The 15,974-nt window shown below is 40.3% G+C and overlaps 1 protein-coding gene across 5 annotated transcripts in view; it reads left to right on the top strand.

Annotated features, from left to right (window-relative positions):
• The window catches only part of JMJD1C (jumonji domain containing 1C), a 253,319-nt gene extending 249,757 nt beyond the window's left edge, over window positions 1-3,562 (top strand). For all 5 annotated transcript variants that reach the window (XM_029931752.1, XM_029931751.1, XM_029931750.1 and 2 more), the window contains exons 25-26: window positions 2,377-2,508; window positions 2,822-3,562. In XM_029931752.1, coding sequence (XP_029787612.1) covers window positions 2,377-2,508; window positions 2,822-2,911 — 222 coding nt within the window. In that variant the 3' untranslated portion in view covers window positions 2,912-3,562. The remainder of the gene's footprint in view (window positions 1-2,376; window positions 2,509-2,821) is intronic.
• The last annotated feature ends 12,412 nt before the right edge of the window (window positions 3,563-15,974 follow it).

Genomic DNA, 15,974 nt, shown 5'->3' with positions numbered 1-15,974 from the left:
AGAGGAATAAGACAGTTTGTCAAGAGGGTGAAATGTTAAGTGACTCAAAAGATGGGCCAAAAGGGGGTATAAGTGGAATGAGGAGTTAAATGTGTTCTTGACTCTTCACAGTAACCTGTGAGCCTTTATGTAAAATATATCAGGTTGAGGTCATTAGAAAACATAATAGTTTTTTTTTTTTTAGTTTATTTTTTGAAAAAGAGAGAAAGAGAATGCAAGTGAGGAGGGGCACAGAGAGAGGAACAGAGAATCCCAAGCAGGCTCTTTGCTGTCACAGATGTGGGGCTCAATCTCCTGAATTGTAAGATCATGACCCAAGCCGAAGTCAGATGCTTAGCCTACTGAGCCACCCAGGCACCCCAAAAACATAATAGTATTTGTAAGCAATAATAAAAGTCATGGTCTTAAAAGTGATTTTAAAACAATCATAAACTGGGTAAAACTAACAGAATCAACCTTTTCAGAACTTTGGAATTTAATCCAAAATTACATCAACCAGGGGACTGCTCAGTGAAGAAAAGTACAGTTGATTTGGGGTGTTTAAGGAAATCTCTGGCAGGTCATTGCCTGACCACACATAATGGAACAGTGACTTCAGTGATCATACCCAACAAGGAACACAGTCTTAACAAAAATTGTGTTGAAAAGTCACAAAAGAAGTAGATGACTCCAGCCTTCACCTATCAGCAGCAAACCCTCAGGTACAGGGAGAATCTGATTTCCAGTAACCACATTATAATGTTCAGGTGTCTAGTTTTCAGCAAAAATTTTCAAGGCATAAAGGGAAACCATAAAGTAGGGCCTAATAATGGGGAGGAAACAATCAGCATAAATTGTTTCTCCTCGAGGAAGCCCAGACATTGGACTTACTAGACACAGACTTTAAGTCATCTGTCATAAACGTACTCAGAGAGCTAAAGGAGTCTGGTAAAGAAAATTAGGAAGATGACATACGAACAAAATTAGAATATCAATGAAGAGAAAACTTATAAGTAGATGCAGACCTGCTAAAAGGTACATAGCAGAACTTATGAAGTCTTAATCCTCACGGCATGTTCAGATAAATGAGAGGACATTTAGAAAGGGTATGCTGGACTGAGTTAATATAGGACTATAAAGCATCTGTTAGACAAGATGTTACAGGAGCTGGGTTCCTGTTGGCTTGCCATTTGTTGGCTGATTTATCTTGGAACAGGCACTGAATTACCCATCGTTTCCTGTTCTGTGAAATAGAGCATCTGTTCTAGACACACATAGTGAAGAACCAGTGAGTCTGTATAGCAGTGCTGAAAATGTGAGGCATCACTGTGTTCATCCTATAGAAGAACCAACAACCTAATGATTAAAGGAAGAGAATGTTTATATATGCTACCAAGTTACAGTAAAGGCACAGTGCTTGACTTAAAGAACCCTGCAGATGTGAGCAGCTGTTCAGGTGGATTTTTGCCCAGAGGAGAATTTGCGGCACCTTTGGAATCCAGCACTCTGTCATCAGATTTTTTTTCACAGTCCTCTATTCCCCACTTACTATCTCACTTCTCACACCTCCCAATTAAACTTATTTTCCTCTTTTAAAAATTAGAATTTTTAATGTTTAGTCTTCAGTTATTTCTCCTTTTCCAGGAATTTTATATCTTTTAATATCATTGCAAAACCTAGAATATCACAAAAAACTAGATTGGATCAGCTTGGTCCTTTCTGTCTTTATACTAAGCATTAATAAAAAACAATACCAAGAAATTGTGAAGTACCAAGTCAGTTTGTACATGGTGCATAAATAACATAAAATTGGCTTCTTATGAAAACCACTTATGGGAGGCATCAGTTGCAGTAATATTGCCACTAGATACTGAAGGTATCTTTAGTTGTTTAATTTGAAAGGCACAAATAAAATCCTAGAATAATTCTAAAACTGTCATGAGCAATAGATCTGTCTGGAACTGGGTTTCTTCCCATTTTTTTCACAAACTTAATTTTATTTAGTTTTCACAAAAGATTTATTTCTTTTTAACCTACTCTCTGGTATAAATATTAACAGTGAAATAACCCAGATGCTGAAAGCCAAAGGAACGACAACAAACATCAGATTGCACCAAACAGGAAAGCAGATCCTGTCAGCTGCGCTTTTTTTTTTTTCTTTAAGTAACACCAAGAAATCCACCATGACAAGACTGGTAATTTAGAATCTGATTATTAGCCTCTCTCTCTGAAGGATTCCTGGAAAAGTTCCTTTCATCATTTAAAAATACCCCATTTACACAGCCCCTCCACATGTGGTATTCTACTTTGAAATGCATTTAACGTTCAGGAGAAAATAAGTTCTCTGGTATTCCTACCTCCTAAGATTTATATTTTACTGTTTTGTTTTGGGGATAGGTACAGAATTTTCACAGCTGTATTCAGGTAACTGAAGACTTTGTGTCTCCAGAACATCTTCTACAGTCATTTCATTTAACACAGGAACTGAGACTTTTGAAGGAGGAAATCAATTATGATGATAAACTACAGGTAGGAGATGAATTTTCTAACTGGCTCCTGTTCTGTGTGCCTTTTATATTCAGAAATATGATACATGCATATCAGCTTAGGCAATTATTGCCTAGTTTTTCACATTAGGATAACAACCACAGCTTAACAACAGTATGCATTAATTATATGATTTTCAGTGGCCTTATTTTAACTTTCAGTTTAACATTTTTGTAACTGACATTTATTTTGAATTTATCTTTCCCTTGTTATGAAAAAAAATTTTAATATAGCAGTTTTTATTTGTTAATTTATCTCCAGCTTAAGTGATTAGAAATGTCAACATCTCTTTCAGGTTAAAAATATATTGTATCATGCAGTTAAGGAAGTGGTGAGAGCTTTGAAGATACATGAAGATGAAGTAGAGGATATGGAAGAAAATTAGGTGTGGTCCAGTTTGATATTTTAGGCCATTGAACTGTAATTACTCTCCAACCGTGATATGTATGCACATTGACTTAAGCTTCATAAAACCATCAGTGCCAAGAAATTCTCTTTTGTAGCAATTACTTGTTACTGATACCACAGCAGTATAGCATAAGTCACAGTTCCTGTGATTCAACGTTAGTAACGAAAACAAGCTAAATTTAAAAAACAGCGCTTCATCGCTGTTTTTGTATTATAGTGTATATGATGTTTGTGAAAATGCCAGATTTAAAATGATGTATTTATTTTTGACAAAAAACACCTACTAAATTCTATGCTATATTGTTGATCAAGTGTAAATGTGACCTTGTACAGTTTACTAAAATAACTGATATTTTTCACTACATTGAGACAGTTACTGTGAGAATAGGACACAAAACACCAGCTATTGCCTGCATTTGGGAAATTGCTGAATCGCACAGCATTCATGTCATAATCAGAAATTACTGCCAAATAATTGTAATATTTGTAAAATAAGTATATAAAGTAGATACTAAATATGGACACTTCAATATTTTGTTGAAGCTATTGACTGTACAATTTAACATTTTCAAAAGGTGTAATTTATTTAAAATTGTCTCATTTTGGTAAAATTTATGTGAACTTTTAAAGCTAAATATTAAACTTAATATGCTATGTAAATATATACATATATACATTTAATGATGTATTTTTTTAAAACATTGGCTTGCTTTTATTTGTTAAAAGTGCAAGTGTTACATATGGCTTTGTACATTACAGTTGAAAGGGGTTTTACATTTTCCATTAAAAAGACTTTATCAAAAAATGACCTGTTTCAGAGTTCTTCCTTTTATGTAGTGCACACTACCAAAGGTTCATCATCATGATGACTACTAAGCATTTTCTTACAACATTCTCTTCTGGGACATTTTTCCTTTGCTTTATAAGTTTCCTGCTTTTCTTTAGACTTCATGGGCCATCACAAGTTCCTCAACTATTTTGTCCTATAAAGGAATACAGGTAATTACCATTTGTTATTTATGAACACACTTTGAAAGTACGCATACATGGATTTTAAAAGCCAGGATTATAAGCGTTATATGATCAGTTTCAAGTAAGTGGTTTTCACGACAGAGATCCCTGATAATACAGTTTTGGGGGTGGGAGGAAGACAGGGAAGCAGTGGCAGGTAGGAAGGCTTTAGCCTAAAGTCAGCCGATCTGGGTTGAATAGGAGTTCTGCTACTTACTATGTGACCTTGGTGAGTTCCTTTAATTCGGAGTCTTGGTTTTAATAGCTATTAGCCAGTTGGTTGCTTTGAGGCTCATATAGACCTATCTATTTGAATGTTCCTGGAAATAGGTAGTCCTCCACCAACACCTGCAGGATATTGAAGGGAAAGCCTTTTCTTCTTATCTGAAAGCACATAGTTTAAAAAAGAAAAAAGTAAGTAGCCCAAGTTGTGACCTTGCAAGTTAGTTTTTCCCATTGTTTATGTCTACCGTCTTTAATGTTTTTAATGTTTATTTTTGAGAGAGACAGAGTGCAAGCAGGAGAGGGCCAAAGAGAGGAAGACAGGAACCAAAGCAGGCTCCAGGCTCTGAGCTGTCAGCACAGAGCCTGACAGGGGCTCGAACTCACAAACCATGAGATCATGACCTGAGCTGAAGTCGGACATTCAACCAACTGAGCCACCCAGCTGCCCCTATATCTACCATCTTTTAGCTCCATGTGGGCTATTATGTTAGCTACTGCAGGCAATATTGAGCCAGGAATATGAGCAGTTACGTGTCACATTAATGTCCCACGTGGCACAGGTTATTGGGATGGATGATGACTCCTTGGCTAGAAACACTGGGCTGAGGAATAGTTCAAAAGATTAAGTGAATCTTAAAAGTTTTTGACTTTTTAATACTATTTTTCCAAACATGTTTCAATGCATTTAAATGATACTTGCTGCTTAACACTTTCAAAAGTCTGATTTAATTTTGATGTGAAATTAATTTCAAGCCCTAGGTACTAATTCTAGAGTAGACTGCCGGCTGGTCCTCTGATGTCTGCCAAGAACCTAAAGTCTTGTGATTTCTTTCCAAAAGGTTTCAAAAGGTTTTGCTGCTCTTGCTGTTGTTTGAGCCACCTTTTAACCATCCTACAACCCCTACAGCGAGGCTGAAACTAAGGCAGATCAAGCCCAGCAGCGTGGCTTTCAAAACAAACCCATCTGATACAAGTGTTCTGTCTGTGGTCTGAATTCCATGCTAGTGACCTAATTCTTAGTAAGGCAGGGTGGAGAGAGTGGACTATAATGCTTTCGTCATTAAAGACATTTGACTTTTTGAAAGGCTGTGAGTTACATTACTGATCATATCCCTGGTGGAGCAGTTCCCCTGGCCGTTTACTTTGTTCCCTCCGTCCTTTTGGTTGGCTCAGATGCTTCTCACTTCTAAGAAACCATCTGAGCATGTGTTGTTTCCTGCACACAGTGAGTGAGCACCGAATAAATGTGTACAGTAATCTCAGAAGCTTCAAGAAGACTTTCTACAGGGAAACTTGTGCTAAATATTCAGATCCCTCCCATTTTACTTTAATTTGGACTTGAATATGAATTCGTTTTCTTATTCCATGAGTTCAAATCCATTTCCCTTCTGCCAGCACATTCTGGGATTGGAACACCCATAAAATGTCTCATTCTTGCTACTTCCCTTGCTAGATGGAATACGGGTTTGGCACTATCTAGAAGATGAGTGAGCTTCACAAGTAAAATGTGCATACCTTTACTTTGCTTGTTCTGTGTGTGTACACGTACAGTGATGTAAATGTAGCATTTTCTATTCTTTTAACATTTATTGTTGAGAGAGCACAAGCACGGGAGGGGCAGAGCGAGAAAGAGACATGAAACTAAAGGAGGCTCCAGACTCAGCTGTCAGCACAGAGCCTGACACAGGGCTTGTACGAACGAATTGGGAGATCATGACCTGAGCCGAAGTTGGATGCTTAACCAACTGAGCCACCCAGGTGCTCCCTTTTTCTTTTTTTTAGCATTTTCTAAGATGCCAACCTATCAAAGATGATCTCCCAGCCCAGATCAGGAATGTTGGCCATGGGGGGGGGGGTAAATAAATTACCATTCTACAACTATTCCATATACTGTGCACTTTGATGAATATTGGGGTGTAGCAAGTGGCCAAGATTTAGACTCAAGTAATGACATACCTGGTGACACAGTAATTAACCTTGATAGTGACCCCTTCAAACTGAGTATACAAAGTAGTTTGGCTCTGATAGAAATCAATCTGGCTCTTTTAATGCAAGCAAAGTTCTTTCAAACAAAAATGAAATGTTGGCAAGCCTCAGGTCACTGGCTACACACAAAGTGGGTTCCCTTTCCTGATGGGAGATTTTCACAGCTAACTTAAGCTGTTCACTCAGTTCCCTGTAAATGAGCCAACCAGCTGCTGTTATTAAGACTGGAGGACTGCCTGTCTTTTCTGTGTCTTGTCTTACAAAAAAGACATCGGCCCTGGGGTCAGTGGAGGGGCAAATCAAGAATGGTGTATGTGTGGGTCACAGCTGGACTCCCATTTTGAGAGGAGGTACATTCCAAGAACAAATGAGCCCAACAATGCTCTTCTGTCCCCTAGTCTTTGACCGCAGGCTTTACAGATGATGCAAAGATTGGGGAGCTGGGTCAGTGAACAAATGAAAATGAAGCACAAAGCAAGATGGAGAGCCAGCATGGTCCTCGTATGTGTCATCCACACAGTGAGGACGATGACTGGTTCAGAGGTCCCGCCTCGCTAATAAGGAATACAAAGTGGCGTGGGGGGGTGGAATACAAGATCAACGCTAATACTTTGTTAGCAAACTTCTTTCCAGATGTAAAGGGGGAAAACATTCTATAATTAGAACATTTCAGGAAAGGAAATGGAATCCCATTATAATCAGTTTCTAAAAATCCCTGTACTATGCTAATAAAAACCACAAGACTTAAAGGAGGAAAAATGAGGATTTGGGCATAGTATTGAAAAACTTACCAGTGACACATTTTAAAAAGTGAGTCAGGGGTGCCTGGGTGGCTCTGTCAGATAAGCATCCGATTTCAGCTCCGGTCATGACCTCACGATTCGTGAATTTGAGCCCTGTGTCCGGCTCTCTGCTGACAGCTCAGAGCCTGAAACCTGCTTCTGTGCCTTACTCTCTCTGCTCCTCTCCCACTTGCATTGTCTGTCCGTCTCTCTCAAAAATAAATATTAAAATTTTTTACAAAGCGAGGCTATAGTGTCTTAACATGTTAAATGTTTAAGAATAGGTTAACACTAATAAAATAAATGGCACTTGACCCTGTAGAAGAAAGAGTAGAAGTTTGCATTAGAACTGGGCATCAGAAGGGCTGCTGCTTGGTGAGAACTACTGTGACATGTTGGAAGAAGGGTTGTATGGAATTAGAGGGGACGTTGTACCACCAGGTGTGGATGGACGGTGAGTGTGGCTCAGCACCATCATGACGGTTCAGATGATGCTGTTTTCTGCACTCGTTTTTCTTGCAGACAAAATTGCCCCTTAAAGTTCACATTGTGCTCAAAGTGTTCCCTGTCCATTTATATTAGGATAAATTGGTAAGCGGCAGACAGAGCAGAGCCTGGAAAAAAGTTCAGATTCACCTGCAGCAGGTACTATGCCATCCTAACTTTTAAACAAAATATTTCTGTTATAAGCCCACAAGTAGATTCACCGTCACATATCCATGAAAAGATAATGAAAAATAGCATTTAAAAATAGCCAAGGATAGGGGCACCTGGCTGGCTCAATCTTTAGAACATGCAACTCTTAATCTCCATGTCGAGTTTGAGCCTCACATCAGTGTAGATTACTTTTTTACTTTTTGTATTTTAGAGCATATGTGAGCAGGGAGAGAGACTAAAGGGAAGAGAGAGAGAATCTTAAGCAGGTTCCACACGCAGGATGACAGCCTAGAGGCCAACACAGCTTTCAGTCCCCTGGGATCATGGCCTCATCCAAAATCAATAGTCAGATGCTCAATTGACTGAGCCACCCAGGCACTTGTAAAAAAATTTTTTTTAATTTAAAAAAAATAGCCAAAGTCCAAGTCTCTCTGTCTTGAATTGTGAGCCTATTAATTGTCACCAGTCTTCCAATAATATGAGCCTCTTTTCAAAAACTCAACAAATACTTCAATCAACTTTTTAATTGTAAAATTTTAACTTCACTGTAGTTGACAGTGTTCTGTTGGTTTCAGGCGCACAGGGTAGTGACTGAACAGTTCTGTAACTCCGTGCTCCTCACAAGGAGCGCACTCTTCCTTCTCCCTTGTTTCCCCCACCCTTCCACCCACCTCCCCTCTGGGAACTGTCACTTCTCTATCGTTGTGAGTCCAGTTTTCAGTCTGTCTCATTTTTCTTTGATTTTCTTAAGTTCCTCATGAGTGAAATGTTATTTGTCTTTTCTCCAACTTACTAGGTTTAACTCCCTAGATTCATCTACGTAGTCACAAATGACAAGATTTCATTTTTTTTTTTAGCTGAATAATAGTCCATGGTATACATACACCACATCTTTATCATTTATCTATCCATGCAATTTGGGCTGCTTCCATTATTGTATATAATGCTGCAGTAAACATAGGGGTAATATGTCTTTTCAAATTAGTGTTTTTGTACATTGGAGGTAAGTACCCAATAGTGAAATTACTGGATCATATGATAGTTCTATTTTTAATAATTTGAGGAACCTCCATACTGTTTTCCACAGTTGTCATGTTAGTTTGCATTCCTAACAACAGTGCAGGAAGGTTTCTCTCCACCACCTTGCCAACTCTTGTTGTTTCCAATATGATGTGAGGAGATATCTGACTGTGGTTTTGATTTGCTTTTCCCTGATGATGAGTGATGTTGAGCATCTTTTCATGTGTCTGTTGACCATCTTACAACTTCCTGGGAGAAATGTCTGTTTATGTCTTCTCATTTTTTAATTGGACGATTTGCTATTCTGGTGTTCAGTTGTATAAGCTTATATATTTTGGATACTAACCCTTTATTGAATATGTCACAATATCCTCTCCCATTCCATGGTCTTCTAGTTGTGTTATTTCCTTTACTGCACAGGTTTTTTATTCTGTTGTAGTCCCAATAGTTTGCTTTTGTTTCCCTTGCCTCAGGAGACAGATCTAGAAAAATTTGGCTACACCCAGTGTTAGAGAAATTACTGTGTTCTCTTCTAAGACTTTTATGGTTTCGGGTGTCACATTAGGTCCTTAATCCATTTTGAGTTTGTGTATGGTGTAAGAAAGGTTCATTCTTTTGCATAGAACTGTCCAGTTTTCCCAATACCATTTGTTACAGAGACTTTTTCCCATTGCATATTTTTGCTCCTTTGTCAAAGATTAATTGACCATATAATCCTGAGTTTATTTCTGGACTCTCTATTCTGTTCCACTGATACATGTGTCTACTGTTGCACCAGGGCCATACTGATTACTACAGCTTTGTAGTATTTCTTCAAGTCTGGAGTGTGGTCCCTTCAGCTTTGTTTTTTTTTCAAGATTGCTTTGGCTGTTCAAAGTCTTTTGTGGTTCCCTGCAAGTTTTAGGATTTTTTTGTTCTAGTTCTATGGAAAATGCTGTTGGTGTTTTGAAAAGAATGTATATTCTGCTGTTTGAGGATGGAAAATTCTGAATGTATATGTTAGATCCATCTGGTCCAATGTGTCATTCAAAGCCACTGTGTCCCTGTTGATTTTCTGTTTGGATGATCTATCCATTGTTGTAAGTGGGGTTTTCACTCCTCTTACTATTAATGTATTATTATCAATTACTTCCTATGTTTATTATTAGCTGCTTTATGTTTGGCTGCTCCAATGTTTGGTGCATAAATATTTACAATTGTTATTCTTGTTAGATTGTCTCACTTATGTCCTTCTTTGTGTCTTACAGTCTTTATTTTAAAGTCTGTTTTGTCTGATAGAAGAATTGCTACATTGGCTTTTTTCCTTCTCTTCCATTGGCATGATAGATGCTTTCCCATCCCTTTACTTTCAATCTGCATACGCCTTAAGTCTGAAATGAGTCCCTCGTAGGCAGCATATAAATCTTTTTTTAATCTATTCCATCACTCTGTGTCTTCTGATTGGAGCATTTAGTGCATCTGCGTTCAAAATAATTTTTGATAGGTAGGTACTTATTGCCATTTTGTTACCTGTTTCACTGTTTTTTATAGTTCTTCTCTGCACCTTTCTCCTCTCTTGATCTGTTCTCTCACATTGTGCTGGATTTCTTTAGTGATACACTTGGACTCCTTTTTATTTTTTTCATCTCTATTACTGGTTTTTAATTTGTGGCTACCATTAGGTTCCTATATAACATCTTATGCATGTAGCAGCCTATATTAAGTTGACAGTCCCCTAAGTTTGAATCCATTCAAATGTTTGAAATATATGAGGTCATATCCTTCTATTTTATATCCTTTTTATTTTGCAAATCTGATTTTTATAGATAAAATTTTACTGCTTTTATGCTTTCTACTTCCTACCTATGGTCTTTCCTTTCCACCCAAAGAGTCCCCATTAACATTTCTTGTAGGACTGGGTTAGTGGTCATTAATTCCTTAAACTTTTGCTTGTCTGAGAGTCTCTATCCCTCCTTCTATTCTGAATGATAGCCTTGCTGGATAGAGAATTCTTGGCTGCATTTTTTTCTTTCAGCATTTTGAATATATTATGCCACTCCCTTCAGGCCTTGAAAAATCAGCTGATAGGCTTGTGGGCTTTCCCTTGTAAGAGAGACAGAGAAAGAGGGCACGTTCGAGAGAGAGGGCACCTGTACAGTGAGCAGGGGAGGGGCAGAGAGAATCCCAAGCAGGCTCTGCACCTTCAGTGTGAGGCCTGACACGGATCTCAAATTCATGAAACAGGAGATCGTGACCTGAACCGCATTCAATGGTCAGATGCTTAACCAACTAAGCCACCCAGGCACCCCTCAAAGTGTTGGGTTTTTAAATAAATGAAAACTACCTAAAGATGAAAATAGGTCTATGACCCTTGCCCCACTCAATTTCTTGCTGTGTCCATATTTAGCTTTAACCCTGAAACTAAGGGGTTTGGGGGCAGGGGTTAACATCTGTTTTAGATTGATCCCTCCCTGAGCAGCCATTTTCTCACAAGAACAGGGAATCTTCTGATCCAAAGCCAAGAAAAGATCAAATGGTGGCAACGGAGAGGCTCTGGGACTTTCTAATAACTCTTGGCAGCAAAATTTTTCTTTGCGGGGGGGGGGTCCACTTCAAGGGAGCATAGTCCTAGAAGTTGTCTAGTTCCTCAAACCAAAAACCCCTTTTTCAGACTACAACCTCCCTTTCTTTCCAGAAATTAACCTTTACCTTTGGAAACCCCTAGGGAGGCTTTAATACATCAATCCTACTCTGCTCCCTAATCATCTAACCTGTCTTACATCCTTTGTACATCTCGAACTGACTGGTAATACTAAAGATGCTCTCATCTCGGCGTGCTGAGTAGCTCAGTTGGTTAATGCATCCAACTTGGGTTCAGGTCTGATCTCACAGTTCATGAGTTCAAGCCCTGCATCGGGTTCTCTGCCGTCCCCTTCTCTCTCAAAAGTAAACATTAATGAAAAAAAAAAGATTAAAAAAAAGATATTCTCATTTATATATTTGATTCCTTCACTTTTTGTCCTTATGTCACACCAAGACCCTGACCCTCTTTTCTTAGTTTAACATCTACAGCAGAGAAGAAAGCTAAGAACCATAAAAACTGAGCCCGCTTCTCTAAGATCCTTTTGGCCACTGAGCAATCCTAACCTTGGGAGCATATTCCAAATATTTTCCACTCCTCAAGACCAGGACCTGACCCCGGCCCCTCACTTTTAGGAAACGGACAATCCGTGTGAGCGTCTACCAGATTTCCTCACACGTCTTGCCAGGATTTGATTCTGACCAAGCTTACAGTTCCTCTTTCCCATGTCAGACTCATGCTTTTGTTCATGCTGTTCTCCCCTGAGGAAGCCATTTCCGATGCTCTGGTCACGTTTTTTCCTCCCATGAAGGCTACACTAGCTACTTTACAGGTTTAGTGGCAGATGAAGGCATTTGTTAAATACCTGATTTAAATTGAGGCTTTGGCTTTCCCTTTTTGCCTATACGTACCTACAAACTACTGTTGAATAAGAGACTATTTACTGACTACTAGAAGAGTATTTAAATATGAGGTATTTACTCTTTTTTTTTTAATGTTTTATTTATTTTTGATACAGACAGAGACAAAGCATGAGAGGGGGGCAGAGAGAGAAGGAGACACAGAACCAGAAGCAGGCTCCAGGCTCTGAGCTAGCTGTCAGCACAGAGCCTGACGCGGGGCTCGAACCCACGAACCATGAGATCTGACCTGAGACGAAGCCGGAGGCTTAACCGACTGAGCCACCCAGGCGCCCCGAAGTATTTACTCTTGACCAACTAAGGTTCTTTACTCTGCGGCCCACACTCCCCTTTTGACCCAACAAGAACCAGAAAGGTTTCTCACCGTCCACTAGATGGCACTGCTTGCTCAGCAGTGACTTCAAGGACACTAACGCAACTGCGGCAACATGGGCAAATCTTGAAGAGGCTCTCCTTTTTTAAACCATGCCGTTTGGTCCCGCAGAGGTCTCCAATTCAGCTATGCTGGGATTATGACAAAATATAGTAATGATCTCGTTTCATCTTTACATGTATAGCCTACTGGTTGAATGATCCAATTAGAGCTATTGTCACAGTAAAAGTGTTGACTCAATGTATGTTACGAACATCCTATGGCCAACTGCCTTCACTAGCATTCTTCACCTTCTCAAACAACGCTTTAATCACAACCTGCATGAAAGAAAAAGGACACCACAGGAAATGGACATAGGCTTTTTACGATGAGCTGAGCGTAAGGGCCAACCTTCAGCAGGTAGTCCCCAACTTGTCCTTGGGAAGCAGAGTACAGGGCGCGCCTGAGGCAGCGGTGTGTCCCGTGCGGACAGCGTGCGCCTGAAACAATGGGAACACCCAGGTCACCAACCACAGCGGAACTGGACAGCTACGCCCCATGCGGCCCTGTAACAGCACAGGACTGTCGAACTGCTCTACTCCTGGCTCTGCCCCTGAGCTGGTATTAAACTTCACGCAAGTCATGACCTTCTGCACCTCGATTTGTTTATGAGGTATAGGTCTTAAAGGTTTAAAAATTATGACATCTAAAATACAAGAAATAGGACCTACACAGCATTAAATGCAAAAAGATAATGTACTTAACATTTTGAATGGATTTAGAGATCACATATTTTCATTATTTCAATAACCCTGCTAAAACGTGAGAACAGTCCATAGCGTTGAAGGAAAGATCTTGAAAATTTCTTCTCCTTCCTCCCTTTTCTCTTACGCAGTTTTCAGGAAGTAGAGGTTACCTGTGGTTACACCGGGGCAGGACAGCTAAGACTTACCACATACCACTTAATTTCTGAAAGGAGTGTTTACCGTTCTGTAAAAGCTGAACCTGAGAACCTTCTGGGCCTCCTAACATCCAGCTAGCCATCTGGCTCCAATAGTGAGAGGCCACCAACTGAGTAAGTTAGGACCAGAGCCTGCTAAGCTTCCTGTACAAGCATCATGCATTTCCATTTAGTGGAAACAAGCTACCCCTAAACCCCCCGGCGCCTTACGCTGGACAGAAGACACGGAACACCCGAGAGCCCCCGAGGAGATGGCCTGTGTTTTACTTACTTACCTGCTCTGTGGAAGTCCCGCTAGGACGCGGCAGAGGCGCCACGTTGTGGTGGTCAGAAGACGCACACATTGTTAAGATTCAAACACAAAACTTAACCAGATTGGACAAGAGTAAATTAACTAGAATAGGAGCTTCAGAACAACAGTGAATCAGTCCATGAAGTGTGCACTTTTCGGAGATGCTCAGAATGGGGTTCTGATAAACACGGGCCACCCTGCTGGCTGATAAAGAGTGGAGGGAGCAAGGGAGAAGCTGTTGGTGGAAAAGGAGATCTTAGAAAGGGTTCCTGTCAAAATACAACCAAGCTCATTTTCTTTATTTCTAGAGAGCACAAGCAGGGGAGGGGCAGAAAGAGATGGGGGCAGAGAGAGAACCCCAAGCAGGCTCCCACTACCAGTGCAGAGCCCAACATGGCGCTCACGCTCACTAGCCACAAGATCATGACCTGAGCCGAAATTAAGAGTCAGACGCCTAACTGACCGAGTCACCCAGGCGCCCTACCAAGCTCATTTTTCAGAAACAAATAGCAAGGCTCATAAGCTTATCTTAAACTTTTAAACCTGAAGTTTTATAAGGAATGTTAGGCCAAGCTTCCAAGGCTGGGATATTCAAACACTAAGATGGACAAACTAACATAATATTTTATATTTTGAGAGAGGATGCAAGTGAGCAAGGAGCAGAAAGAGGGAGAGGCGGGGTTCACCCAATGTGGGGCTCTAACCCACAGTTTGTGAGATGGTGACCTGACCCAAAGTCAGATGCTTAACCAACTGAGCCACCCAGGCCCCCCCCAACTGATACTTTTACATAGAATAGGAGTCGTATTCGTAAGAAGCTAGCTTATTTCTTGTTTCATCTGCAGCAAGATGAGACCTGAACAAATGTGACCTTGGCACGGTCACGGTCACCTCACCTCCTACTTCTGCTAGTTTTTATCACCCAGTGTGAGCCCAATCCCACCCCTCAACCCGCTGTCCCTGACCCAGTCTCTGAGACAGTGTGGCATGTGTCCATCTGTCTGTCCCTCCCATAATCCCACTCAATAATAAGCCAAGTCTATGCTTTACACACACCCCTGTACCCAAATGTTTCACTTCCACCCCCACCACCCCCGCTCCTGGCAGACAGGTGGTGCTGTGCCCTGGCTGGTGGCAGGGGCCCGGTGACAATGGCCTCCAGCCGAGCACCGTCCAGCCAGCCACACATTTAAACCCCAGGACCTTCCTTATGCTCTTGCACCTCACTCACTGGGGAAAACAGACTACCACAACGACGAACAACTAACATGCCAGAATCGTTTGTCATTGGCTGAATCTCTTCAAATTTATCTTCAGGATTTACAACAGAGAAACCACACAAAACGGGCCTTTAAACTACTGACACATTCAACAAAGGTATAAAACACAATTACTTTATTGATTTCTTACAATCGAACACTGCCAACTACCATTACTTCCACTCATGCATCAGTAAAGGATATTTCCTTAGTATTTTCAAATGATACATTTAAACGATAAACAAAAAAGTTAGAACTTAAAATGCACCCTGATTAATTATGTAAACCGGTAATTTTTTTAAAAAAAAAAAGCATAACTAACAATTTGGTTCCTTTCTTCATAAAATGGAAATTTAAATATTTCTCCTGATAGTCTTGAGGTTCTCATTAAGTCATGAGTAGTGCAAGTGTGGCACACAGTTTCATCTAGAAAGGTGTGCCTCACACACCTTATTCAACAAACGAAATGTGCATAACAAAATGCATACAGTCACTGCATGATAGAAAGCATGTTTTGAATACAAGGTGGGCCCCTTCGGGCCACCATATTATTTAGGTTTTTGCATTATCATTTATGGCATTATAGATTAATTATACATAACATACTTTTATACATTTTAACCCTGAAGATAAGAAAAATAACTGTTGCTTGAAAAAATTATTCCAGGTAGCCATTTGGTTTGTATCAGGAGAAAGCGAACCTCCGAGAGTCTAGTGCCCGCCAAGTCTGGATCGTTAGCGCGAGTCAGTCGGCCGGACGGGACGGGCTTCACAGTGACTCTTTTCCAAGTCCCGGCACCGCTGCGCCCACAGTGCGCCAGGCGACAAAGCATCTCTGCAATCACCCTTGCGTGTGGTTTTCCCTTTTTTTTTTTTCTGGATTAACTATATTATTCTATTATTTTGTCCTTTCTTCTCAGCTCCTTTATGGCCTTTCATTTTAATTCATAAATCCTTTCAGAATGTCCTCAGAGAGCTCCATCAGGGGAAGTTCCGGGGACGGGAAGTCCAAGGG

This window comes from Suricata suricatta, chromosome 2 (assembly GCF_006229205.1).
Source record: "Suricata suricatta isolate VVHF042 chromosome 2, meerkat_22Aug2017_6uvM2_HiC, whole genome shotgun sequence".
Lineage (NCBI taxonomy): Eukaryota > Metazoa > Chordata > Mammalia > Carnivora > Herpestidae > Suricata > Suricata suricatta.
The sequence above is the reverse complement of the archived record's forward strand: the minus strand, read 5'-3'. Positions and strand labels throughout refer to the sequence as shown.